A 24595-nucleotide genomic window follows, 5' to 3' on the forward strand; every position below is an offset into this window, starting at 1 on the left:
CTCAAGCTATAAATAACTTGGGCTTTCATGTATTAATAATTGTATCTGAATCACCATTTCTTTGACACCTCCAATAACAAACACAGAATAATTTGTTCATACCAGTCCATTTGTAGAATTCATTCTCACAGACCATTCTGGACTTTCTAAAGAAAATATGATTTCACAGAATCACATGCAATAAAAAGAAAAATTTCCAGGGGTAACATCAATTATCAACACTGCATTTTAACACATATTTCCAGAACAAAAATGAAAACCTTCAAAATAAAGTCCACAGAAAGATCAAAGATAGCTGTGTGCCTAAGACACAGACCACCATAAGGATATTTATTCCTTAATAGTATTAAATAATAATAGGATGCCTAGAGGAAACAGTCATATTCTAACTAGAGTCTTATTAAAATGCTAACCTGAAGGACCATGCTATCACAGTAGTAGAGCTGAGCAGTTCTTTAGATCTAACTTCTGATGAGTTAGATCTAAGGCTGACAGATTTGATGGTTACAGCATAGCACCATAGCGTTCATGAATCAGTTTGTGAGCAGATATTCTTGAGAGTGAATGTATTCAATGTTAATACAAGATTAATATTTGAAAACTAAGTGCAAGAGTCATCACAGATAAGAACTGACAGCAAATTTAATAACTAATTTCATTTATTGCTTCATTATAAACATTAGTCATTATTGGCTCACAATGACTTAATGATGTGAATATTCAGAACGAGAAAGTGAATGCTTGCTAAGAAATATGTTATAGTTCACTCACAAGTATTTTCAAACATCTCTTAGTAGAGCAACTATAATCACTCAGTGAAGAAAATAATTATTTTACCTGAAAGGCCACACATGGCTGTAATTAATGTACGTGCTACTGGTTGAACTATTTTGGCACAGCTCTGTAACTATAACACACATGCATGCATCAGGAGAATGAAAAAGAAGCTGACTTCCTGTTTGTTACTAAAATTGCTACTTTCCTCAGGTACCACTAATAAAACATAGGTATCAAGCTGTGGAATACATTTTATCTACCAGCAGCAACACCTGGTCTCTTGGCAAATGTCACAGGAAGCTTTGCTGGCATTTGACAGGTATGCTTTCTAGCTTGTATGACATGGGTAGCATGCAGCTGGCTCTTTTGATCATCTTGGGAGAGTTAGAAATCCTAAGCTCCTACCAATAATTTTCACACATGCATTTTCCCATGTAAACTGAGCAGATCTTCAATTGCTATATACTATACATGTCTTCCATGTACATTGTTAATTTTTTGTCTTATTGAGAAGATCTTTTCCTACAGTTCAAAATCTTGATGAATTTGAAACGAATCCACTTGCATACACTCTTTTCTAAAAAGTTTTATTCATTTGGTAAAGGATAAAATTGGAGGTTTTTTCATAGACAATATGCTATCAATATTCTGTGAAATTTAATGTCAGGCATGATTTCACTTAAGATGTTTTAGAATTTCTCTTCACCTGTCTGTTGTCCCTGCATTTAGAGGTCATGTTTAATTAATAATTCTAAATATCATTACAAAAGGGTAAATTTTTTATATTAAATGATAGAGAGTAAGAGTAATCAACTGGAAGTGATAGAAAGGAATAAAAGGCTAAGGAGAACATGAATGAGTAGTAATTCATTTGTAAAACTTAGAAGATAATTTAAAGGACAGGTTGTCAAATTTCCGCTTACCTCTCAAGTGAACCCTTCTTTAAAGGTTATTTACCAGTGTTACTTTGTCTATATAATGGTGGCTACTTAAATTCATTTAACCCCAAGAAAGTTAGACTTAAAAATGAAAATTTGCATGAAAAAACTAAGAATTATACAGTCAATAATTTAATGTCTTACTAGCAAAATTATTTTCTTAATTCTAGCAATTACTGTTTTTTATGTTTCCCCACACAAAAGACAGAAATGTCAAAAAATTAGAGGTTGTTATCAGAGATTCTCATTAAAAACAATGAAAACAGAGTTAACAGAGACAGAAAAGCCATGTCTGTTTTTCACTGATATTAACATCCACTTACTTTTAATTTTTTAACAATGAGTATAAAATTTTCATCTGGCATCATTTCTCTATTCATTGATCTATATTCTCAATATGAAATTTGGTCTTGCCGCTAACATATTCAGATGACAGCTTTCAATTTTCTGGTTATTTAGTACAGTGTAGGGAAAAAGTGCATAATATCATACTCTCCATGTAGATCTTTTTTTTTAATTTTATTTTATTTGTAAACTTTACATAATTGTATTAGTTTTGCCAAATATCAAAATGAATCCACCACAGGTATACATGTGTTCCCCATCCTGAACCCTCCTCCCTCCTCCCTCCCCATACCATCCCTCTGGGTCGTCCCAGTGCACTAGCCCCAAGCATCCAGTATCGTGCATCGAACCTGGACTGGCATCTCGTTTCATACATGATATTTTACATGTTTCAATGCCATTCTCCCAAATCCTCCCACCCTCTCCCTCTCCCACAGAGTCCATAAGACTGTTCTATACATCAGTGTCTGTTTTGCTGTCTCGTACACAGGGTTATTGTTACCATCTTTCTAAATTCCATATATATGTATATATCCATGTAGATCTTTCATAAGAAGTTCAAGAGTAAAAACACTGAAAGATTAGTTTTAAAAAGATAGTTTCTTTCTTATAATATTCAGTTCAGTTCAGTTCAGTCGCTCAGTCATGTTCAACTCTTTGCGACTCTATGAATGCAGCGCCAGGCCTCCCTGTCCATCACCAACTCCCAGAGTTCACTCAATATTAACATGTGGTTAAAATTAATATGATAAAGCATTTTTGTTTCTAGTCATTTTTTCCAGGTAATGATAATTAAAATGCAACAGATAAACTCTGTTCAACCTCTGAAAATACATAAACCGTGCTCAAAAAAAAAAAAAACAAAACCCACAAATCATTATATTCCAGTATGCATAATTAACCAGAAACAAAAACTGGCATTCTGAAGTCTATTTGAGTATGAGGTAAAAATACTGGTGACCATCAGTGCTTACCCCTACAACACAAGCATGCTGCATTTCATTCTTTTGAATCTGTTACTTTATGCACTTATATCCTACCTTCCTTAAAAGTAAAGACATTAGATGACCTAATATATTTTCAGAAAAGCCCTATAGCCTCCCAATACACTGCTTTGGTTTTTGTAGGATCAGCATAATACTTAAATTCTTCTGGAAAACTTAAAGACGTTCAGGTGGGAATAAAACTCTGTGCCCCAAATAAAGACACAGAAGTGAATTCTATCTCAGTACAAAAGTAGACAATGTGAAAGTGTTCTTTAAACAACACAAAACACTTTTAATGTATATAGATATTCAAAAAAATTCAATCCACACAAGTGAAACTAAAGGCTAATTATTTATCCCCCAGGAATAACAGTTAGTCACAGATGGTTCTTTACGGTTTCCAGTTTAATGAGCTGCCTTTGAACAAAGACAGCCACAAAATATCATAAATGGGTCAATTACTGTAAAACAGAAAACTTGTTTATATCAAGTGTGCACTGTTTGGGTACTAGAATTTATGAAGAATGCAATCGGAATAACATCAGTTGTAGTACAAAAAGTAAGGAAGACTGAGATATGTGGTAAGATTAAGACTTTGGGAGTCTTATCTGAAAAATGTTTTATAATAGATCTAAAATTTGAATGGAAAATCTCAAAATATTCAGGTAGGAGAAGTCTACATAGAGTAACCAACAAAACATTCTTCCCAAGTTAAGCCCCGCTATTAACCTGTGCTATGAGTTTAGTCACTCAGTCGTGTCTGACTCTTTGCGACCCTGTGGACTGTAGCCCGCCAGGCTCCTCCGTCCATGAGATTTTCCAGGCAGGAATACTGGAGTAGGTTCCCATGCCCTCCTCTAGAGGATATTCCCGACCCAGGGATTGAACCCACATCTCCTGTGTCTCCTGGAATGCAGGCAGATTCTTTACCTGCTGAGCCAACAGGGAAGTCATAAAGACTTGTACAAGACAAACACACAAATATACATACATATAATATATATCCATTCACACATACATATGTAAATACATATGCATATATGTCTACATGTACACACACATGCATATGCTTTGTATGTATGCATGCTTATATATACATTTCAATTCAGTCTGGCAAATTAAGTAGAAACAAAAGAAGAAGAAAGGGGAAACAAAAATATTACCTGAAAAAAAGAAATCCACCACCATGGGACCATTGGAGTCAATGAGTTGAAAAGTATGAGGTATTGCTCTGCTTACTTAAAAAATCCACCAACCAACAATATTCTTGTTCTTATAATAGTTTTATGGATAATATCCCCTCTTCCTAAAACGAACCCTCACCCCTTTTCTGCACCTGGTAACCTCCTACTTCATCACAGGAGTACCTAACAACATTGTGGAAGTGCTGCCTCTTCTGGAAGCCATCCAAACCCACTGCTTGTGTTAAAAGCCTCTCCCCCCTTTTTCATGGCCACAAGTCCTGCACACTTCGCTGAGCCTCTGGGCACTAACAACATCCACCCACTGCTCAGACTTCTCCTCCACTCTCAGCACCATAAGAACGCCTTTGTATCTTCAGCATAGAACAGACAATTAATATATATGTCAACTGATTTAAACAGTGAACGATTTAATGAATAAGCAATATATGAAAACTATAATTAAAAAAATATTATTCTTTGTTCAAGAGAAATCCTTGAAATTTACAGAACTTAATGCCATATTAGTAGAAATGAAATGATTCCATTTGGTTTATTTCTTCAAATATAAAATCTCTTGCTGCAGGCTTTCTGATGACTCTGAAGCCACCTCTATGGATGATACTTCAGCAGCAGTAAAATTTTTTATGGATCTGAGCAACTGTGAGATCAGGGACAAAAGTGTAGTGAGTTCAGCCTTTAGCTGCAAGAATTGTGAAAGTGAAAGTCGCTCAGTCTTGTCCAACTCTTTGCAACCCCATGGACTATATAGTTCATGGAATTCTCTGGTCAGAATACTGGAGTGGGTAGTCTTACCCTTCTCCAGGGGGATCTTCCCAACCCAGGGATCAAACCCAGGTCTCCCACATTGTAGGCAGATTCTTGACAAGCTGAGCCACAAGGGAAGCTGCAAAAATTGTACTACAGATTAAAAAAATTTTTTCACAGGTTTTTTTATTTAACTTTCTCTTATCTTTCTCTATGGTCTAGAATATAAATAAGTCACCTAACACATAGGAATAAAAGTTGATGTAAGTTATAGAAAACTCACATCAGAACAAAGGCCTTGCCTACCACCTTCCTATTACGTCCGTCTTCCTAATTATTTCCCCTGTGCTCCTGTGGCACTTTTTATTTTTTTGGTTATCACCATACCTCCATGACAGCAAGCTGAAAGAAGGTAAATATGACCATCACTAAATCTCCCATTCCCAGAATGACACCCAATCCAGAGGAGGTATTCTTCTACTGTATAGTTCCTTGAAGTACCTTGAATACAGTCAACCAAACCAAACAGAATAAACACGCATGACAATACAGAAATGTATGCAAAGCAGCTCAGTTGTAGAATATGCTAGAATATGTGCAGCAGCTAGCAGATCAATCTGTCATACAACAATCTGACAAATCCAGAATTGGCAGATGCAGAAATGCAAATATGCCCTAAATATATCTGCAAATTACAGCCAAAGAAGAGAAAGAATTATGTGTCTTATAGGCACCTATGGGAAACGAGCAGTTTTAAGTAGAGTATTTTTATGGGTTCACAACACTATTTTTCTTCATGAAGATCAAGAAAACAAACTAAATTATGACATGAAATTTATATTTAAATATGTCATAAATTCATGTATGCTCATCTTTCCTGTATTTCTATTCCTGGAATCTCAATATTAAAAATTCAGATCCTATTAATCCTGATTATACCTGCCAAAAATGAACTGAGAATCTTGTGAATAAAGAGGCATCAGGATACTCAGTATTTTGTGATAATCTATAATGGAAAATAATATTTAAAAAGAATATATATTTATATATATATGGGATTTTTGGTTCATGTAGTTGTTATTAAATTATGAATTGATTTTAACATATATATATTTATATATGATTGAATCACTTTGCTGTATACCTGAAATTAACACAATATTATAAATCAACTATATTTCAATTTAAAAAATTAGAGGAATCTGGAGCTAACTGGAAAAGTAGATTATTAAATATTTTGGATCTGCTATGGCCCAGTTCTAAGGTTAGTGCCATAGTATATTCAAAGGTGTATGAAATATATTCTACACTTTTAGAGAACATGCAATGTTATGAAGATAAGTAAATGAAAAGTAATATATTTCAAAAGTAGAATAAAATAAGTGGCAAAAGTATTTGTTGGCAACATATACTTTCAATGCAATTGAAATTCTAAAGTGCACTGAAGGGATAAGAGAAATATTTCTGAAAGACCTTTAAAATTGACTACTTTGTGTTGCCATTCTGCATGCCCTGCTCTGTAAAACCTACTCAATCCCATGAATTAAACACTAGTCCTCTACATCATCTAGCTGATGATATTCCAAGGGTCTAGCTCCAAATCGAGATGTACTCTTGAACCCAGAACTTCATTTCCAACTACCGGCTGGGCATTTCCATGTTAATGTCCCAAAGAGACATCATACTCAGTATATACAAAACCCCCCACTTTTCCCAGCCCCAAACCATTCTCTTGTTTCTAGTTTAGTAAATAAACAAAACCACTTTCCTATGTTCTCAGGTTCAAAGCCTTGTACTCTTCCTCTGTTTTACTCTTATCCTTGATTTGCTGCTGCTGCTGCTGCTGCTAAGTCGCTTCAGTCGTGTCCGACTCTGTGCGACCCCATACACGGCAGCCCAGCAGGCTCCCCCGTCCCTGGGATTCTCCAGGCAAGAACACTGGAGTGGGTTGCCATTTCCTTCTCCAATGCAGGAAAGTGAAAAGTGAAAGTGAAGTCGCCCAGTCCTGTCCGACCCTCAGCGACCCCATGGACTGCAGCCCACCAGGCTCCTCCGTCCATGGGATTTTCCAGGCAAGAGTACTGGAGTGGGGTGCCATTGCCTTCTCCGATTGCTCCCTAATAAATGGTCCAAAACTAAGCACAGCTTGAAATCCAATCTCCTTGCTTCCATTGTGTAATGGTGCAAGGGTTACCTTCCTTCATATTTTTGTCTCCTTAAGAAACATCGGTGCTCTCCATTCCTTACAGGCAGTATATAAGTTAAACTTCTTGGGTAAATTTTAAACAATTGGCCCCTGCCTATAAATCTGGCCATTTCTCTACTTTTTTTTGCACCAACTGCAGTAGCCATCCTGGAGCCTTACACGCTCCTGTCTTTACTTATATTGACCCAATCAACCTGGAATGCCCTCCTCCTCATGAGGTCACCTGATGTAAAATTTCTACTCGTCCTTCAAATGTCATACCATCCAGTGCTTTCCCTGACATCTCCCTGATAAAACAGCACTCTCACTCTCCCTCACCCTTCCTTTGTTTTATTTTTCCTCATAACACATCACCTATTACATAGCTCTTTGTTCAGTGCCTGTATCCAGCCACAGAACTCTAAAAAGATGGTCAGATATGTATTTGGGTGCTCAGTAATATTTGTTGAACTAATGGAATTTAATCCTTCAGATGCCATTCAAACTCATCTTTTCTTCAAGAGACCAAAGTAGGGTTTTTTCCTCTTAGGGAAAGATCACAGTCTATCTTACATTATCTGTGTTGATATATATTGCAACCCCACTACGCTGAAGGGACTGTGGTTTACTAATTTTTTATCTCTTTTAGCACCTAATGAACATCCATGAACTAAATTCAGCGTGAATAGAAATCTTCAAACAATTAAAGCTTTCTCCAATCTATAGAAATAGATTAATCTTTGGGATGGTACTGTTAATGTAACAAAAAAAAAATGAGGATGATAAAAACATCAAACAATCTTCAGTTTGGGCATCTAAGAATTCCAGAAAGTAGTTCTTGATGCAAAGAAAATATGTGATATCTAGGTTTCTTCTTTATTTGGAATCATCACTTTTCAGACTGAATGCCCTATATATTACTTTTATTTCCACTACACTAGCTGAGTCAATTTTAAACTGATGGCAAACTATTCTTCTGCCCTCTCATATTGATCCCCATCCAGGCAACAGTGAATTTCAGTGATTAAAAGTCTCAAGGTAGCACCAAAAGTTTTTGTAAGATTCCTTCAGGCTTTTAAGGAGCTAAAGTGATTTTTATTTTTTGGTTAGGCTCTACTATGTTTTCAGGGTCAGTGGTTGGCTCTCATGTTGATACTTTTATATTAGATTATAACTTGCTGAGTCCCTTTTATTTCACAGCCAAATGTTCATTTGGATTCATTGTGGCTGGTACATAATGCTTAACTGCAAAAAGTGGAAGGGACAGACTGCATCCAGTAATCATTTGGACTGCTTAAACAGACAAATCTGCAATATAAGAAAATTTTATTTTTCAGATGACCAGAGTTCTTAAAAAAGCACAGGGCTTTGATTCTACAATGACACAAATATTTTTATGTATATGCATTAATTTATTTATTCACACAACAAAAGTGTGGGTACCAACTACATACAGAACACGATGGTAGACCAAAATGTAACAAAACATTGTGTCTGTAGTCAGAGAGAATATACCCTTCTACCAAATGTTTTCTTTTTCACAAGCAAGTGAATTTCATATAAAATGTTTTAAGTCTTGATCTTCCTTTGCTGCTGCTGCTGCTAAGTCGCTTCAGTCGTGTCCAACTCTGTGCGACCCCGTAGCCAGCAGCCCACCAGGCTCCACCGTCCCTGGGATTCTCCAGGCAAGAACACTGGAGTGGGTTGCCATTTCCTTCTCCAATGCATGAAAGTGAAAAGTGAAACGGAAGTCGCTCAGTCGTGTCTGACTCTTAGCGACCCCATGGACTGCAGCCCACCAGGCTCCTCCGTCCATGGGATTTTCCAGGCAAGAGTACTGGAGTGGGGTGCCCTCGCCTTCTCCGTGATCTTCCTTTATTTAAATCTAAACTAATAGAATCACTATTTTGAGAATATTAACAGGTTATGGTTCAGAATTCTGATGCTATAGAGTTCCAGTATTAATAGTGGGCCAATGTCATATAGGATTTGAGTGACTGTGAAAAGTCCCTTTGCCTACTAACATTCTGTGATTCAATGAATACTGAACTCCCTAATAAAGATGAAAGATGATTGCATAAATCTTTATGAAGTTGTATAAAGAAACAGTGTTATTTGGAGATACCAGGCAAAAGTGGTAATGGTTTGGTATCTGACACGTTCAAGAATATTGACATTGTTAACTTTGCTTTGTGAAAACACCTTTCAGGGTAAAAAGACTTAAAAATCCTTGAGTATCTTCAGCGCTGCAAATCAAATAGCTCAACACTCTGGATAAATTACCTGCTGATCAAACTGTCTAGGCCAGTTCTCCAAGCTGCATTTATAATGATAAATCAAATTCCTCTAAATAAAAAATCAACTTCTGTATGAAAGTTATACTTCAGTTTAAAAAATAAAAATATTTCACTTAAAATATATTTTATAAAATTTTATTAAGCCAACTGATATTCAATCAAATATATGTTAAAACCTTACTAAAGCAATTGAATATTGCTGATATTGTAAAGATTTTTAATGAAATACAGACAAAGCATTTGGCATTAAATATAATGAATAGTTCTATATATTTAGACACAGGATTTAAGATATAAACTACTTAAGCCTAAACCTCAAGATAAAGTCTGCAAACATTTTCAATCAGTAATCAAATATTCTACGTGCAAAAAAATCTGTCACTATAACTATCCCTAAGAGAGTGCCTATTTTGGCCACCTGATGGGAAGAGCTGACCCATTGGAAAAGACCTTGATGCTGGGAAAGACTGAGGGCAGGATGAGGAGGGGGTGACAGAGGATGAAATGGTTGGATGGCATCATCAACTCAATGAACATGAGTTTGAGCAAACTCCGGGAGATGGTGAAGGACAGAGAAACCTGGCGTGCTGCAGTCCGTGGGGTCACAAAGGGTCAGACACGACTGAGTGACTGAAGAACGCAACAAGAGAGAGCATACCTTTGGCAACCCCGTCGTTCCAGATGTGTAAAGGATATACAGCGGATGTTCAGAAAGAACGGGAACACAATCATGTGACTGTGCTTTTGAGAGCTCTTCATCCCAATCAAGATAACAACCTGGAGCCAAGGGAACCATATCCTGCAAAACAAAAACCCAGGAATATGCACTGAACAAAGGAGATTACATCAGGAAAACACTGGAGAGTAACGAAATCTACATTAGTCTGAGTGTCTGACTGAAATCTAGGCCTATACAGCTAAATGTCAGACCTATAAGTCAATATCTCAGGGTCATGAGTTTGGATAAATGTTCATAAGAAATTCAACAGTTTGATGTTGACTTCAACTGAACTTATCTCAGAAAATGTTTTATTTAAACCTAGAGATATATTGAAGAAATTAAATGTGATGCAGGCATGATTTCATCAACAGTAAGAGCTTAACTAACAGAGGTTCATGATTCTACAACTGTATGTACACTATCGACTTTAAAAACTAACTTCTATTTATCATAATCTATTTCTTTTTACTTTAGAACTACTGTCTTCACAATGAAACCTCAACTAACCTACTAAAGTTTCTCTTTACACAAGGGTAATACTGCCATTTAAGGGTAATACTGTGGTCATTTTTCCAAACAGGAGAATATTAAATCACTTTCAGGGGAGGAGGGTTAATCTACTTTCACTTTTTTAAGGACAAAAATCAGTTCTGAAATTAATGAGAGTATGAGACATGTATACAAAGCTACCCAAGTTTTTCTCCACCTACAATACTAATATGGTAGAAATGTGTGTTTTCTTTTGTGTTCCTAGAACCAAGCTCTGTGTTGCAAACTTATGATAATAGAGCCATGAATTGGACAGACACATCTTAAGTTAGACAGGTGTCTTTAAAAGGTGCCAATGAAACAAGCCAGTGAAGAAGAAAAAAGTGGCTTAGGGAAAAATTATTGTAGTGGAGAGTTATAGCTATTTAGAGTTATGATCCAGTACATGTCTAGTTATTTTCTGAAATGTTGACTAATCTCAAGATGACAAAACAGTAAATTTACAGTTGCTGAACCTGTTAGTAAAGGCACAAGGCAAGACTACACAGTCCTCACTGAAAATAAGTTCACCACCTAGAGAGCATATGTAACTATTACACTTCATTCAGGTAATCCCTCAACTAAATTCAGAGACACTGACAGATTTTTACAAGCCAGGTCATTTCCGCTTCTCTGGTTCCTTAATTTATTGATTGAGGTTGTAAAAAAAAATGGTCATATATTTAAATGGATACAATTACAAACTGCTACTTCAATATATTAATAGTATCACAAATATAATGCCTATATGAATAAGCACATGATAGACAATAATCTGAATTGACCTTCAAGAAGGGGACGTTTTAGCCCCAACTGATTTTTCCAGCCCTACCGTGGATGTGTCCTGGAGGCACCATTTAGATAAATAAATATAATTAACTGTGATCAAACTTTCCATTTCCATTTGTTTTTATGCATCAGATAAACACAACTCAATTCAAACTATCAAGCCTAGGGCATCACAGTTACAGACCTATAAAAAAATCATCACACTGTGTAACAAAAAAAAAATGTCAATTGAGTAATCACAAAAATAACTGCAGTTCAAACAAAATGAGGATTTGAATGAAGGGTTATTCTTCAGGCTAAGAAATGCAGGCATGTTTAAAGAAGATCTAATGAAAGGAAGACAGGGGAAAATCAACGTTAGCCTTTCCATACATGCATTTACTTCTATAGACATATCCCTCCTAGTTGTTATCACTCTTAAAAGGCAGTCCTGGGGGAGCACAACAGATGAGTGATGTGACCTGCCAATGGAGCCCTCACAGCCTCCCTGAGGCTTAGGAGTGGCAGCCAGGTTTTTATCTTCTCTGGCAAAAAAGCAATCCTAGTTAGGAGATGCATCAGCGAGCCTCATAATTTGTATCTTTTCTAAACTCAAAGCAAAGCCAATCCACTGGGTTTAATTACTGCCTCAACAGAAGGTCAGATATGAAGGACAAGAGACATCCAGCTGAAATAAAGGAGAGTCAAAACAGAGGAAAGGTCTCAGGAAAAATAAGGAGAGGGAGAAAGGGAGCTAGTTATGGGAGGGGGGAAAGTGACAGTGGATCTCTACCTATTAAGAGGAAAGAGAAGGCTGTCATCCTTTTTAATCAAATGTACATGGATTTAATATTAATACTTTATTTAAAAGGCAGAGACGGTCAGACTGGATGAAAAAATTAAGATCCCAAAATGTTATCTATGAGAGTTTTTTTTAAAAATACAAACACATTACTGTTAAAAAGAAAGACATGGGAAAACGTTACATCATGCAACAGAAAGTACAAGATTAAATAGTTATATATCAAAGTAGATTTTTATAAAATACCAAACAATAAAGAAAATGAGCAACTAGAACTCATAATTTTCTGCTGGAATAATAAAATGATTATGTCCACTATGTAAAATTGTGTCAAAGTTCTTAGTAAAGTCAAATATACATCTACTATATGAATCAGCAATACTACCTCCATATATTTACTTAAGAGAAATGGAAACACATGATCCACACACAGCCCTGATTAAGAATGTTCATAGCAGCTCTAGTCATAATAGCTCCAAAGTGGAAATAACCCAAATTTCCATAAATAGAAGGATAGAAAACCAATTTTTTATATATTCATGCTAGGAAATACTACTCAAAAGTAAAAAACAATGAACTATTGATACATGACACACAAGAAGTGTAGCTTCAGAACATTATATTGAACAAAAGAAGGGAGACATAAAAGTCTATGCATGGTATGATTCCATCTATTTGAAGCTTGGGAATGAAGCAGCAACAACAAAAAATCTATGACAGTACAAATCAGAAAGCATGTGCCTCTAGGAATGGGGAATTGTTGACTGGAAAAAGGAACAAATATGGAAAAATTCTCTATCTTGATTCGGATGGAGTTATGCAGGTGCATGCAATTTTGAAAATGCATCAAAATGTACTCTTATGATCTATCTTAATGTATTAAAGTGAAAGTGAAAGTGAAGTCGCTCAGTCGTGTCTGACTCTTTGTGACCCCATGGACTGTAGCCTATCAGGCTCCTCCGTCCATGGGATTTTCCAGGCAAGAGTGCTGGAATGGATTGCCATTTCCTTCTCCAGGGGATCTTCCCAACACAGGAATTGAACCTGGGTCTCCTTCATTGCAGGCAGACGCTTTACCATCTGAGCCAGCAGGGAAGCCTAATGTAATAAATTATCTCAAAAATTAAAATAATAATAATCTTCTGAGTGCCTACAATATGCATAATATTGCATTAAGATGTGAATGTTAGAGATGTATGCAAATATTAATAATAAAAAAGGTAAAAGATTATATTTGCTTGAGAAAAATCTGATTGGAAACATATCCATATCCACAGCATTTATAAAGCAAAAGAAAACAGCATATATCTCATTGGTTAAAAGTCATTAAACTGAGTTTAAATGCTGGCTCCACCACTTCGTGGCTGTGACTCTGTGGTGTGACCTGTCCATGACTGTATTTTCATCTGTAAAATTGGGCCAGTAATAACATCTACTTTACTGGTTTATAAGAATGTAAGAATTGAATAAAGAATATCTGAAAATCCTTTGGGTCTAGCCTTAAGTTCTTTGGAAATTCTACATGAATTCATACATGTGTGAATAGCATACACACACACTGAACACTTGTGTTATTGTGTTCCTACCCTTCCCCTAGCCTTTTCTTACTCAAAGCCTTCTGGATTACTGACTTTACACTCCCTGACCCAACAGCAACAAGTCTTTTTTAAAAACATGCTGGAGGTCATCTGAAAGAAATTTAAAATTCTCCTTCAAGACATTGAAAATATTAAAATCACTGAGTGCAGCCTTTCCTGAGGAACCACAGACTACTCAGACTACACTGGAACGTAATGCGGTGATGGGACTTCCTAGGTGGTAATCAAACTGAGAGAGCTCTAATGCTCTCTGTTCTTACATCTTGTCATTTAAGCATTTTCCACAGATAACCTCTCAAGAGTTCTACAAATTATGCATGATTCTTTGCACGCTTGCAATTTTCCTTCTGCAAAAAATTTTAATCTGCTAGAAACCCAAGTCAGTCTAACTATAAATAGCTGGAGACCTAGCTTGGGATGTAGAAATAAGCTGATTATTTGGGCCAATTTACTAGGAAAAAGCATTGTAAAATACAGTCATTTATGTATTATACTGCTTTTTCTTCCTTCATGGATCACAGTAATTTATCTGTTTAAAATATTCATATTTTGTTTTCCTGAACATAGTTTTTATTTCCAGACCGATTACTTTTTCTAACATTTTTAAAAGACATTTTAAAAAGAAATTAATCACACCTCACCACAGGACTAGGTAGCTGAGAGATTAAGCATACTGTCAGAATGCACGCATTCAGATCGTGACCCTGATGCTAGCTGGACAAGTTACTTTATCTCTCTTTTTCCTGGACTCCTCTTCTTTAAAACAGAAGTAATGCCAAGCTCATAAAGTTATCAGGAAGTTTTAAAAAAATTATCCATGAATGGAGTGTCTTAAAAATTATACGGTAAGCTGTCAGTAAATGTTTCTGGTACAGTTGAACCTTGAACAATACAGGTTTGAACAACAAGGGTCCACTTACATGTAGATTTTTTTCAGTAAATATGTTGGAAAAATTTTTGAAGATTTATAGCAATTTGAAAAACTTGCAGATGAACCATACTACTTAGAAATATCAAAAAAGTTAAGAAAAAGTGATGTCATGAATACATATGTGGAGATACTAGTTTGTCTTTATATAGGCATAAAGTAAGTGATATTTAATATAAAATTAATAATGTGGTAGTTTCCCTACTGTTTCCTAACTTAGAATTACATTACTTTACAGTATACCTCTTTCTCTGGTACTTAGAGAAACTGGGTATCAGCCTATCATCACAGGGAAGTGATTTTTTTTTTAAGTTAACAATGTTTCCAATATTATAGTATGAATATGACTATAAGGCCATGCCATATGCCATAAAAACTGTATATTTCATTCATTAGTGTATAGCCCAGGCTATCATGAAGCAATTGTATTGTTGCTTCTTTGCTATGAATGTGTGAATCATTACATCTGTAACTAAATATGAATTTCTTTTTCACATTATCTTTTCATTTTTGATGTCTAGTGTTGTAATATGTAGTACATCTGCAGTATTTTGTATCATATAAGACAATATTGATGCAGGTACTGATAGACAATTCATCTTATAAACAGACATAAACTTACAATATGGATAAGTATAATTCAGGTAAATACAGTTCTTTCTCTAGTTAAATTCATGGGAAAGCTATTAGTTAAATTCATGGGAAAGCCAAAAGTTATAAGCAAATTTTCAACTGTCTGGGGGCTGATGTCCTTAAACCCTGCATTGGGTCAACTGTATTATTATTAAAGTTATAGTATAAATTAATAAAGGACACCACAATAGACTATTCACTGGATCCAATTCATTAATATTACAGATATTTCTATGTTTCAATCTTTTTAAGTTAGTTTTTTATAAAGACAGAAAACATCATTGTCTTTTGCCCCAAATAGTGACATTCATAAAGGATACTTAAGAGTTTATAAATCAAGTGCTCCTGTCAAATCGTCAACAACAATCATCCTTAGCACACCAGCATAAGCAAGAACCAAATTCAGTATTCATATTACCGTATGTGGACGATTATAGATGAGAACTTTATCTGGCTTGTGTTGTCCTATTCTCAGAGCCTCTTCTACAAGTGGTACGTACTCTACCTTCCTTCCAGGTTCAATGCCAAATGATGCTGTAATAACCAGCTTGGGCTACAATGAAAAACAAACGACAAAGCTGAACCATCCTAGTTAAGGTAATCACAATATTTCAGATGTAGGCTGACAATTTAACATTTCTAAAGAAATGTTTGAATGATTCTGTTCTCTCTTGAATAAATGGCCTGAAAACCAAGAAACTAGTTTTAAATGGTATAGCCCTAACCACTTCCACATAAATCTCCCTTACCTGTTCAGAATTCCACATTCAATGATGCTTTTGGCCAACAAACAGGAGCTGTTAAAAAAATACTTCCCAAAGAATTCATTAAGCCAGGTAGATGTAAATTTGCCATGAACCAGTGAAATGGAAGCTTAGAGTCCCCTCACTTGCATACGCCCACATAACAGCTGGTTGTTACTGAAGTTGTAGCATTTCTTAGAGGGGAGAGACCCACCCTGACTGCTATCAATAAGCATTTCTAAGGTTTTTCATGTAAGCGTCTTTGCTTAAACACCTAAAGTGACCTCAGAAGGAAGAGACTGGAATCTCTAATACTTTTTTATGATTCTTTCTCATTTCAAATGCATACTCATTTTCACAAAATATTATATTGCAAATTTGTCCTGTGTTTCTTAAAAGGGCCCTCAAATGATTTAAGTTTCAAGTCCCACAGAGTCTGAGTCTGCATTAAGACACACTTGGCACTTTCTTTGGCCGACAATTGGCCAGTCATTCTTCAAGATATGTGCAGGTGTAGCCCAAAGAGTCAAGGTGAGTCTTCCCTCCTTGGTAGATCCTGAGCAGGCCTCAGATATCCATGTAGAGTCAAGGTGCTCCTTCGTTCCCATCTCTGCACAGGGAGCTCTCCACGGACAAGTCTGGGCCCCAGTACCTCCCTGTCTCCTATGCCTGGTACAACGCTTGTCGTAACATAAGCTCTCAACAAAATACTTGTGGCATGGAACCAAAATTCTCAGTAATTTACAAAACAAACATGCCTTTGTTCTTTTAAGTACACTGCTTCTTCACAGAGAAATCCAAAGCAAAGGAGACAGATAAATTATTCAGGAGACAGAAAAATCAATCCCAGAAGGTGCATCCATTCCTGAATTTTGATTTCTGGTTACAATATGCTTCCTCTAGGGAAGGTTTATATTGTGCCAAATATATGCATATATAGCACTTTCCAGTTTTCAGTATCATTCAATATTCGCGGAACTGAGGCCCAGTGTCAGCGGCATAGTGAGCCCCAGCTTATAAGTGGTGGAATCAGAAAGAGGGCCAGTTCTGACAGATTTCAAAACATTCCTCTTTCCACTATTTTAAGCTGCCTTTTAAAAGCAAAAAAAGAAAAAAGTAAAAAGTAAATCATGTATCCTTTTATTATATTTTTAAAGGTCAGACGTTTGAATATAATTCACATATTAACGTCTGTAATATGTACAAAAATAACTCTAGATAACACTCCCTACAATTAGAATTCTGAATAAATGAAAGTTACACATCAAATTAAAAACATGTATAGAATATATCAAAAGTTGAATAAGTTAATAAAGTCAAAATTAGATTCTTCCTCTAGAAAATCATTCTTTTGCATTTCTATTAACAGCCTTTTATTGCAGGTTTTATTCCATCTCAATCAGAATACATTTTTCCCATCTTCATCTATTAAAATAAAACTCTTCTCAAGCTATTTAGTTGAAAATCATGACATCAAAATCATTCCTGGTTTCAAATATTAACTATTTTCAATTATCTCAGGTATGTATTGCTGTCTCCATCTTCTCATCATCAATTTGACCTGCTCAAAAGTCTTGCCCGTAAGAACACACACTTATTGCCTAAACTCCTTAACAAGATTAGGGTACGTATGTGTGTGTGTGTTGTTATGAATGAAAAATGCCAGTGATGCAGCATAAGTTTTACAAATTCTTATTATGTGTGTGTGTGTGTATATGTTTTTTCCCCATGTCATATAAAAGCTTTTTATAAAAAACAATGTATCTCATGTGTTAGTTGCACAGCTGTGTCTGACTCTTTTGATCCCATGATCTGTAACCTGCCAGCCTCCTCTGTCCATGGAATTCTCCAGGCAAGAATATTGGAAAGAGTAGCCATTCCATTCTCCAGGAGATCTTTCCAACCCAAATGCCCAAATGCTGTTTAAGAATTTCTGTAGCTAAAAAACTAGAGAAGTCTCCAACTGCCCACTGATTTGCAGATCAGTGACACATTTCCCCCTAGACTTCCCTTCAAAGGACTAAAGGAAGTGAAAGTTAATTCGCTCAGTTGTGTCCAACTCTTTGTGACCCCATGGACTGTAGCCTACCAAGATCCTCCATCCATGGGATTTCCCAGGCAAGAGTACTAGAGTGGGTTCCCATTTCCTTCTCCAGGGGATCTTCCCAACCCAGGGATTGAACCTGGGTCTCCCACATTGTAGGCAGATGCCTTACCATCTGCACCACCAGGGAAGTCAAAGGACTAACTCAACATGTTTTTAAAAGGAGAGAGGGAAAAAAAAGAACCAGCCAATTTGTGTGCAAACCAGCTTCCTAGTTCTAATAACTGATCTATTTATTACCAGATGAAGTCACATATGTAAAACCTCACTCCCTGCCTAGCACTCAGGGGACCCTCAGTATATACTAGTTCCCTTTTTGTTAAGAATGTCTCATCCTGGGCTTGCAAAACTCTCCGGATCAATCATCTCCTACTCCCATAATGACAGTCCTTCTTTAACCTTCCCACTGCTATTCCTCTCCTGCACATCGCTCACTGGCCACTGATTCACAAAGAGACCAGCGACCGAAGGTTCTCATTCCCGCCTTTCTCCCATTCACACCATATTGCCAGACTTGCCTCCTCTTAATTAACATTGCTCAAAACATGAGAGTCACCTGCTCAAAAACTTGACTGGTCGGCATCTACAGGATGCAACTCAGACAAAAACTGCCTTTGCAAGCTCACCTTCTCTTCCTCTTCAATCACATTGATCTATTTGCTGTCCTTCAAAAGGGTTTTACCCTTTCCTGCCTCTAGTGCTAGCCTCTAATTCTTTTTCTCACCTTTTGGATCCGACTACATCATTCTTTTCAACTACCTGAATCATAACCAAGATATTATATAACTCAAATCTCACCTCTTTCAGGAAGCCTTCTTCAGCCACCCCAACCAAGAGATATCATTCCTGTCTCTAAATCAGGGGTCTGAAAACTATGATTCAGAGCCCAATCCTACCCAAATTACATTCTGTAAAGTGTTGTTGGGACACTGCATGCCCTTTGCTTCTGTAGTGCTTAAGTGCTACAACACAGCTCCGTAGTTTCAACAGAAGCTCACATGTGACCCACAATGCCTAAAATACTTACTACCCGGTAACTTACAGAAAAAAGTTTGCTAATCCCTGCTCTAAATTCATAGAATAATAACAGCTAATCTTTTTTTAATGGGTACTATATCCCAGACACTATGTTAAGTGTTTTAAATTCAATATCTCAATGATATTTCACAACAGCCTTTCAAGTTTGTGATGTCAGTACCCCATCTAAATGTATAACTTCACCCGTCCCTGACACTCCCTCTTAACCACTATGCTATATACCACCATTCGTGGAAATATACAGGTTATAAAACTAGTCATGTGCCCCATCCATGTGATAAGTATCATTTATTAACCAGTTCCAAGGAGAGTACCAGACATAGAGTGGAAGCTTAATAAATACATGCTGAATGAGTATATTAGTTATTATCTTTCTTAAAGTTCTTATACATCCAAATGTAAATGGCAAGTTAATTTGAAAGACTTGCACCTTATATGTCATACTCTTCACAGTATTTAGAGTGATATCTTTCACATAGGACCTACTCACAAATAAAATTTTGGTTAATAGTGTATGCCAAGTAAAAAGTCAACTTTATCTCATTTGATAAGAGGATCTAGTAAACACAATCACTCTTGCATGGTTCATTTGCAGATGAACACAGCTGTACTATATGTGGTTATTGCTTGATTTCTCCAAACAAAACACTTACCTTTGCATGATCAATGCGAGTGCTTAGTTCTTTGGATGCAAATCCCCCAAATATGAGACTGTGGATGGCTCCTATCCTGGCACACGCCAGCATGGCGTACATCGCCTGTGGGATCATGGGCATGTAGATAACCACGGTGTCACCCTTCCTGACACCATGCTTGACCAAAACACCAGCCAGCTTAGAGACCTGTAACAGCATCACCAGATCAGCAAAGTGTTCTCTGTATTAATTCACTAAACTTGTAAGGTATAGGAGTAACCCTACAAGACATTCACCCCATTGGCAGTGGATTATAGAAGCCTGAGTAATACATATTGATGATGATGATAAGTGTTTAGATGGTGACAATAACAGACATTTGGACTATTGTAATAGACTACAGGGCTTTCCTGATAGTTCAGTTGGTAAAGAATCTGCCTGCCATGCAGGAGACTCCAGTTTGATTCCTGGGTCAGGAAGATCCCACCCACTCCAGTATTCTTGGGCTTCCCTTGTGGCTCAGCTGGTAAAGAATCTGCCTGCAATGCAGGGTACCTGGGTTCAATCCCTGGGTTGGGACGATCCCCTGGAGAAGGCAATGGCCACCCACCCCAGTATTCTGGCCTGGAGAATTCCATGGACTGTACAGTCAATGGGGTCAGAGAGTCAGACCCGACTAAGCGATTTCACTTTACTTCACTTGACTACAAGCCGATTTACTATTATTATGCCACGTGAATTTCATGGCTTAAATTTGCTTAATTATTCACTCAACAATATTTTTACTGAAAAACTATCATATGCCATTGTGTTTAAGGTTGGGAAAACAACACCAAAAAAAACAAAGACACAGGCTTTTCCCTGTGGAGCTTGTATGTTAAAGGGTAATCTGTCAAGTGAACAGATAAATAAATGAGTCTCAAATTCAGATATATGTTGGGCTAATTGTTGAAGGAAACAAGCATGGATTAACAGGGAAAACATATCATCAAACATTTATAAAGTAAATAAGACAGATTCTATTATTATTATTATTCCTATTTTAAAGAAAAGGCAACTGACACTCAGAAATAATAAATAGCTAACCTTAGGTGTAACCAGGATCCATTACAGGCCTTTTGACCTCATATTCTTGGTTCTTTCTGTTGCCCTAAAACCAAGTATTTTTTCTTTGCTGTTTTTAATACTAATTATCTACATAAAGTGACTGCCCTCTATATTAAGAGCATACATTCAAACTTTTTTTTTACTTCTAACATGCATTTAGGAATCAAACAAATATTTTTCATCTTAACATGTACTTCTAGTAATAAAGACAAAAATGGGTTTTTCCTGGTGGCTCAGCTGGTAAAGAGCCCATCAGCCAATGCAGGAGACACAAAGAGACACAGGTTCGATCCCCGGGTAGGGAAGATTCCCTGGAGAAGAAAATGGCAACCCACTCCTGTATTCTTGCCTGGAAAATTCCATGGACAGAGGTGGCTGGCAGGCTAAAGTCCATGAGGTCGAAAAGAGTTGGACACGACGGAGCACACACGCAAGTCCAAGTTCAAAGATAAAATAGATCATAAGCCTACACATGACATAGTTTGTTGCAAGAAACCTTTCCACTGCAGCAGACTGCAGGAAGTATGCACAGATTTAAGTGAATAAGAACTTCAACATTTTTTCATCTAAAAAATATATATTGAGTTTCCATACATCACACACATTGTTTTCTGACACATCAGTAAACAAACAAGACAGAGATCTCTACCCCCAGAGTACTCGTGCTTGTTTTAACAGAGAGTATGAAATGAACATAATAATCATATATTACGTTAAAAGGTACTGAGTGCCATTTGATGGGGGGAGTAGAGCAAACCAGAGGGGACTGGGATACAGGGGATATAATTCTCAATGGGACCATCAGGACAGACCTAAGAAAGCAACCCTTGAGCAACGACACGCAGGAGGTCAAGAATAAGTAGCTATCTGTGAGTATACTATTTCAGGCAGACAGGACACCAGTACGGTGGTGTAAATGGGATCATATGTGATGTGACTGTGGAACAGAAAGATCAAATGAGAAAGTAGTCACGTATCAGGTCAGAGCACTTAAGGGGTGGAAGGGATCCGCTGGGCAAATGGAAGGACTATGCTTGCCTTTAAATGTGACATTTAAAAGAGTGAACAGAGGAGGCCTGGGAGAAGGAATTAGGCCACACCGCTATTAGTGGTTCCTTTCATTTCACTCTGCCTCTCCTACTTTTTGAACAAGTTCAAAGGATTCAGAATCCTGATCATTCTTCCTTTTTCTCTCTATTCACTTCCTCTGTGCAGATGGCAAAAGATGTGGTCAAGGTCAAGGGCTCTGGGGAAATACAGAAAGTAACAAACAACTATCTCAGTGTTTCATCCTGCCCTGTATTGCAAACTCTAATTTTGTGCTATTTTTTTAAGAACCCCAAGTTGCCCAGTAGGAAGTTATAAGAAAAATAAATCAAAGTAACATCAACCATGAACTTAAATTCCTAATGGAGTTTAAGAACCAAGGTAACACCAAAAGTTATATCCAAACATCTCACTGTAAACCCTGCAGAAAGTAGCCACGCTCTGGGGTTGCATTACTGGGTGTTCCATTTAAGGTGGAGCACTGGGAGAGACCAACGAGAAGAGTTTGTCCTATTCACAGCTATAGTCTTGGCATCTTAAATAGTGTTGAATAAAAAGAATTTTCAACCAAAATCCAATCCAGCAGTGATTCAGTAACTTTAAAATCCAGTCTCACTTCACAATGTTGCTGGAAGATGTCTAAAATTTGTCTGTCCTCTTAAAGAAATGAAAATCACTAAATTCAGCTCTTAAAAAAAAAAAAAAAAAGATCTCACAATGGCTAAATGTAGCCCCAAGATGTATTTAAGGTGAGGTCATGTCACACCTAAAAAAGACAAAGAGCCAACATATTAAAATCAGAAGATTTCATATGCAAATTCAGATTTCTAGGTTCTCTTAAAAAACTGGAAGGTCTAGTCACAGTGGCTTTGTGTTCTTGAATGACAACAATCAACTGAACCCAAAGATCAGCTGCTGGGTTTGCCATGAACTTGCCATTCCCTAGGGTTATTCATAACAGAGCTTGCATTGTTCTTTCCTTCTCAGTTTAAAATATATTCTTCTGCAACCTGTTTATTTTGTCATGTGCTTACACCACAGTTCCATAATTAAAGAGATGTGAGTTTTGTTGTTACTTAGTCACTAAGGCATGTCTGACGCTTTGCAACCCCTGGGCACTGTAGTCTGCCAGGCTCCTCCATCCATGGGATTTCCCAGGCAAGAATACTGGAGTGGGTTGTCATTTCCTTCTCCAGGGGATCTTCCCCAACCTAGGAACTGTACCCATGTATCCTGCAGTGGCAAGCAGATTCTTTACCATTGGGTCACCACAGAAGCCCACAGAGATGTGATAACTGATGGATAACTGATTTTTCTCCCATCCATTTCTCCCATACATACTACCTGCCGGGCTTCTGCAGGCATCTGAGTTGTTAACCACGGCCCTGGAAGACTATCTCGTCAAATTAAGCTGCACTATGTCTGTGTCACCACTAGATGGTGCACTTTTGGCCTTGTTACCCTCCCTCCAGGCAGCTACTCCTCAGTGTTTAGATGCTATACTAATCACGCTTGAGTCGCTAGGAAGACACACGTTTTATACGATCGATAGAGAAAATACCTTTTTTAGTACTTTTTGGGACTAAATGTTACTCCAGCAAAATTTTCCACCGTTACTTGTAAATTATAAAATAAATATAATTAATATTTTTTATAAATTTGAAAATGAATGGGGAAATAGGTTTCAAGACTTTTTAATAAATACACTCATGAAAAATAAAATATTAGCTCATAAAAAATGGGATTTATTAATATGAAAGCATTTGAGAATGTTTCATTAAAAAATATTCCCTCAACACAAATATGAACATTAGTCAAAACTGATCAAAGATTATGTTCCACAGAGTAAACAGCACTTGCTTCACAAACCACCAGTGTGTCCATCTAAGGAAAATCACTGTTTGTAAGACAATGAGAGCATTGTTGTCCAAATTATAGTAAAAAGATAACAATCAGAGGCAACCTTAGGGCCATGTCAAAGAAAATTATATGAAAGAGAAGACAAGAGAAAGCATATTTCTAAATAGCAATGATGTTACTCTGCAAACTCTGCTTGAATCAATATCAGAAAATGGAAGTAGCTTAAAAATAAATTATAGGGGCTTCCCTGGTGGCTCAGTGGTGAATCTGCCTGCCAATACAGGAGACATGGGTTCGACCCTGATCTGGGAAGATCCAACATGCTGCAGAGCAACTAAGCCCGTGCACCCCAACTACTGATTCTGTGCTCTAGAGCCCGGGGGCCGCAACCACCGAAGCCGGCGTGCCCCGAGCCTGTGCTCTGCAAGGGAAGCCACTGCAAGGGAAGCCTGTGGACCACAGTTCAGGAGAAGTCTCAGCTAGAGAAAAGCCCACGCACCAACAAAGACCACGCACAACCAAATGAATACATACAAGTATTATTTAAAAAGCATCTCTTTACCAAAAAAAAATTAATTATAATATCTGAGGAAACAGTTTACTAAA

The 24595-nt window shown here is 36.9% G+C and overlaps 1 protein-coding gene across 2 annotated transcripts in view; it reads right to left on the reverse strand.

Annotated features, from left to right (window-relative positions):
* ACSS3 (acyl-CoA synthetase short chain family member 3) overlaps window positions 1–24595 on the reverse strand; it is a 181026-nt gene that overhangs the window by 106714 nt on the left and 49717 nt on the right. Inside the window, exons 3-5 of one of the 2 annotated variants that reach the window (XM_005892327.3) lie at window positions 19994–20182; window positions 15874–16008; window positions 10136–10276 (exon numbers count right to left, since the gene is read on the reverse strand). In XM_005892327.3, the coding sequence (XP_005892389.3) occupies window positions 10136–10276; window positions 15874–16008; window positions 19994–20182 (465 nt within the window). The remainder of the gene's footprint in view (window positions 1–10135; window positions 10277–15873; window positions 16009–19993; window positions 20183–24595) is intronic. The other variant, XM_070370965.1, reaches the window with a different exon arrangement.

Source organism: Bos mutus, chromosome 5 (assembly GCF_027580195.1).
Source record: "Bos mutus isolate GX-2022 chromosome 5, NWIPB_WYAK_1.1, whole genome shotgun sequence".
NCBI lineage: Eukaryota > Metazoa > Chordata > Mammalia > Artiodactyla > Bovidae > Bos > Bos mutus.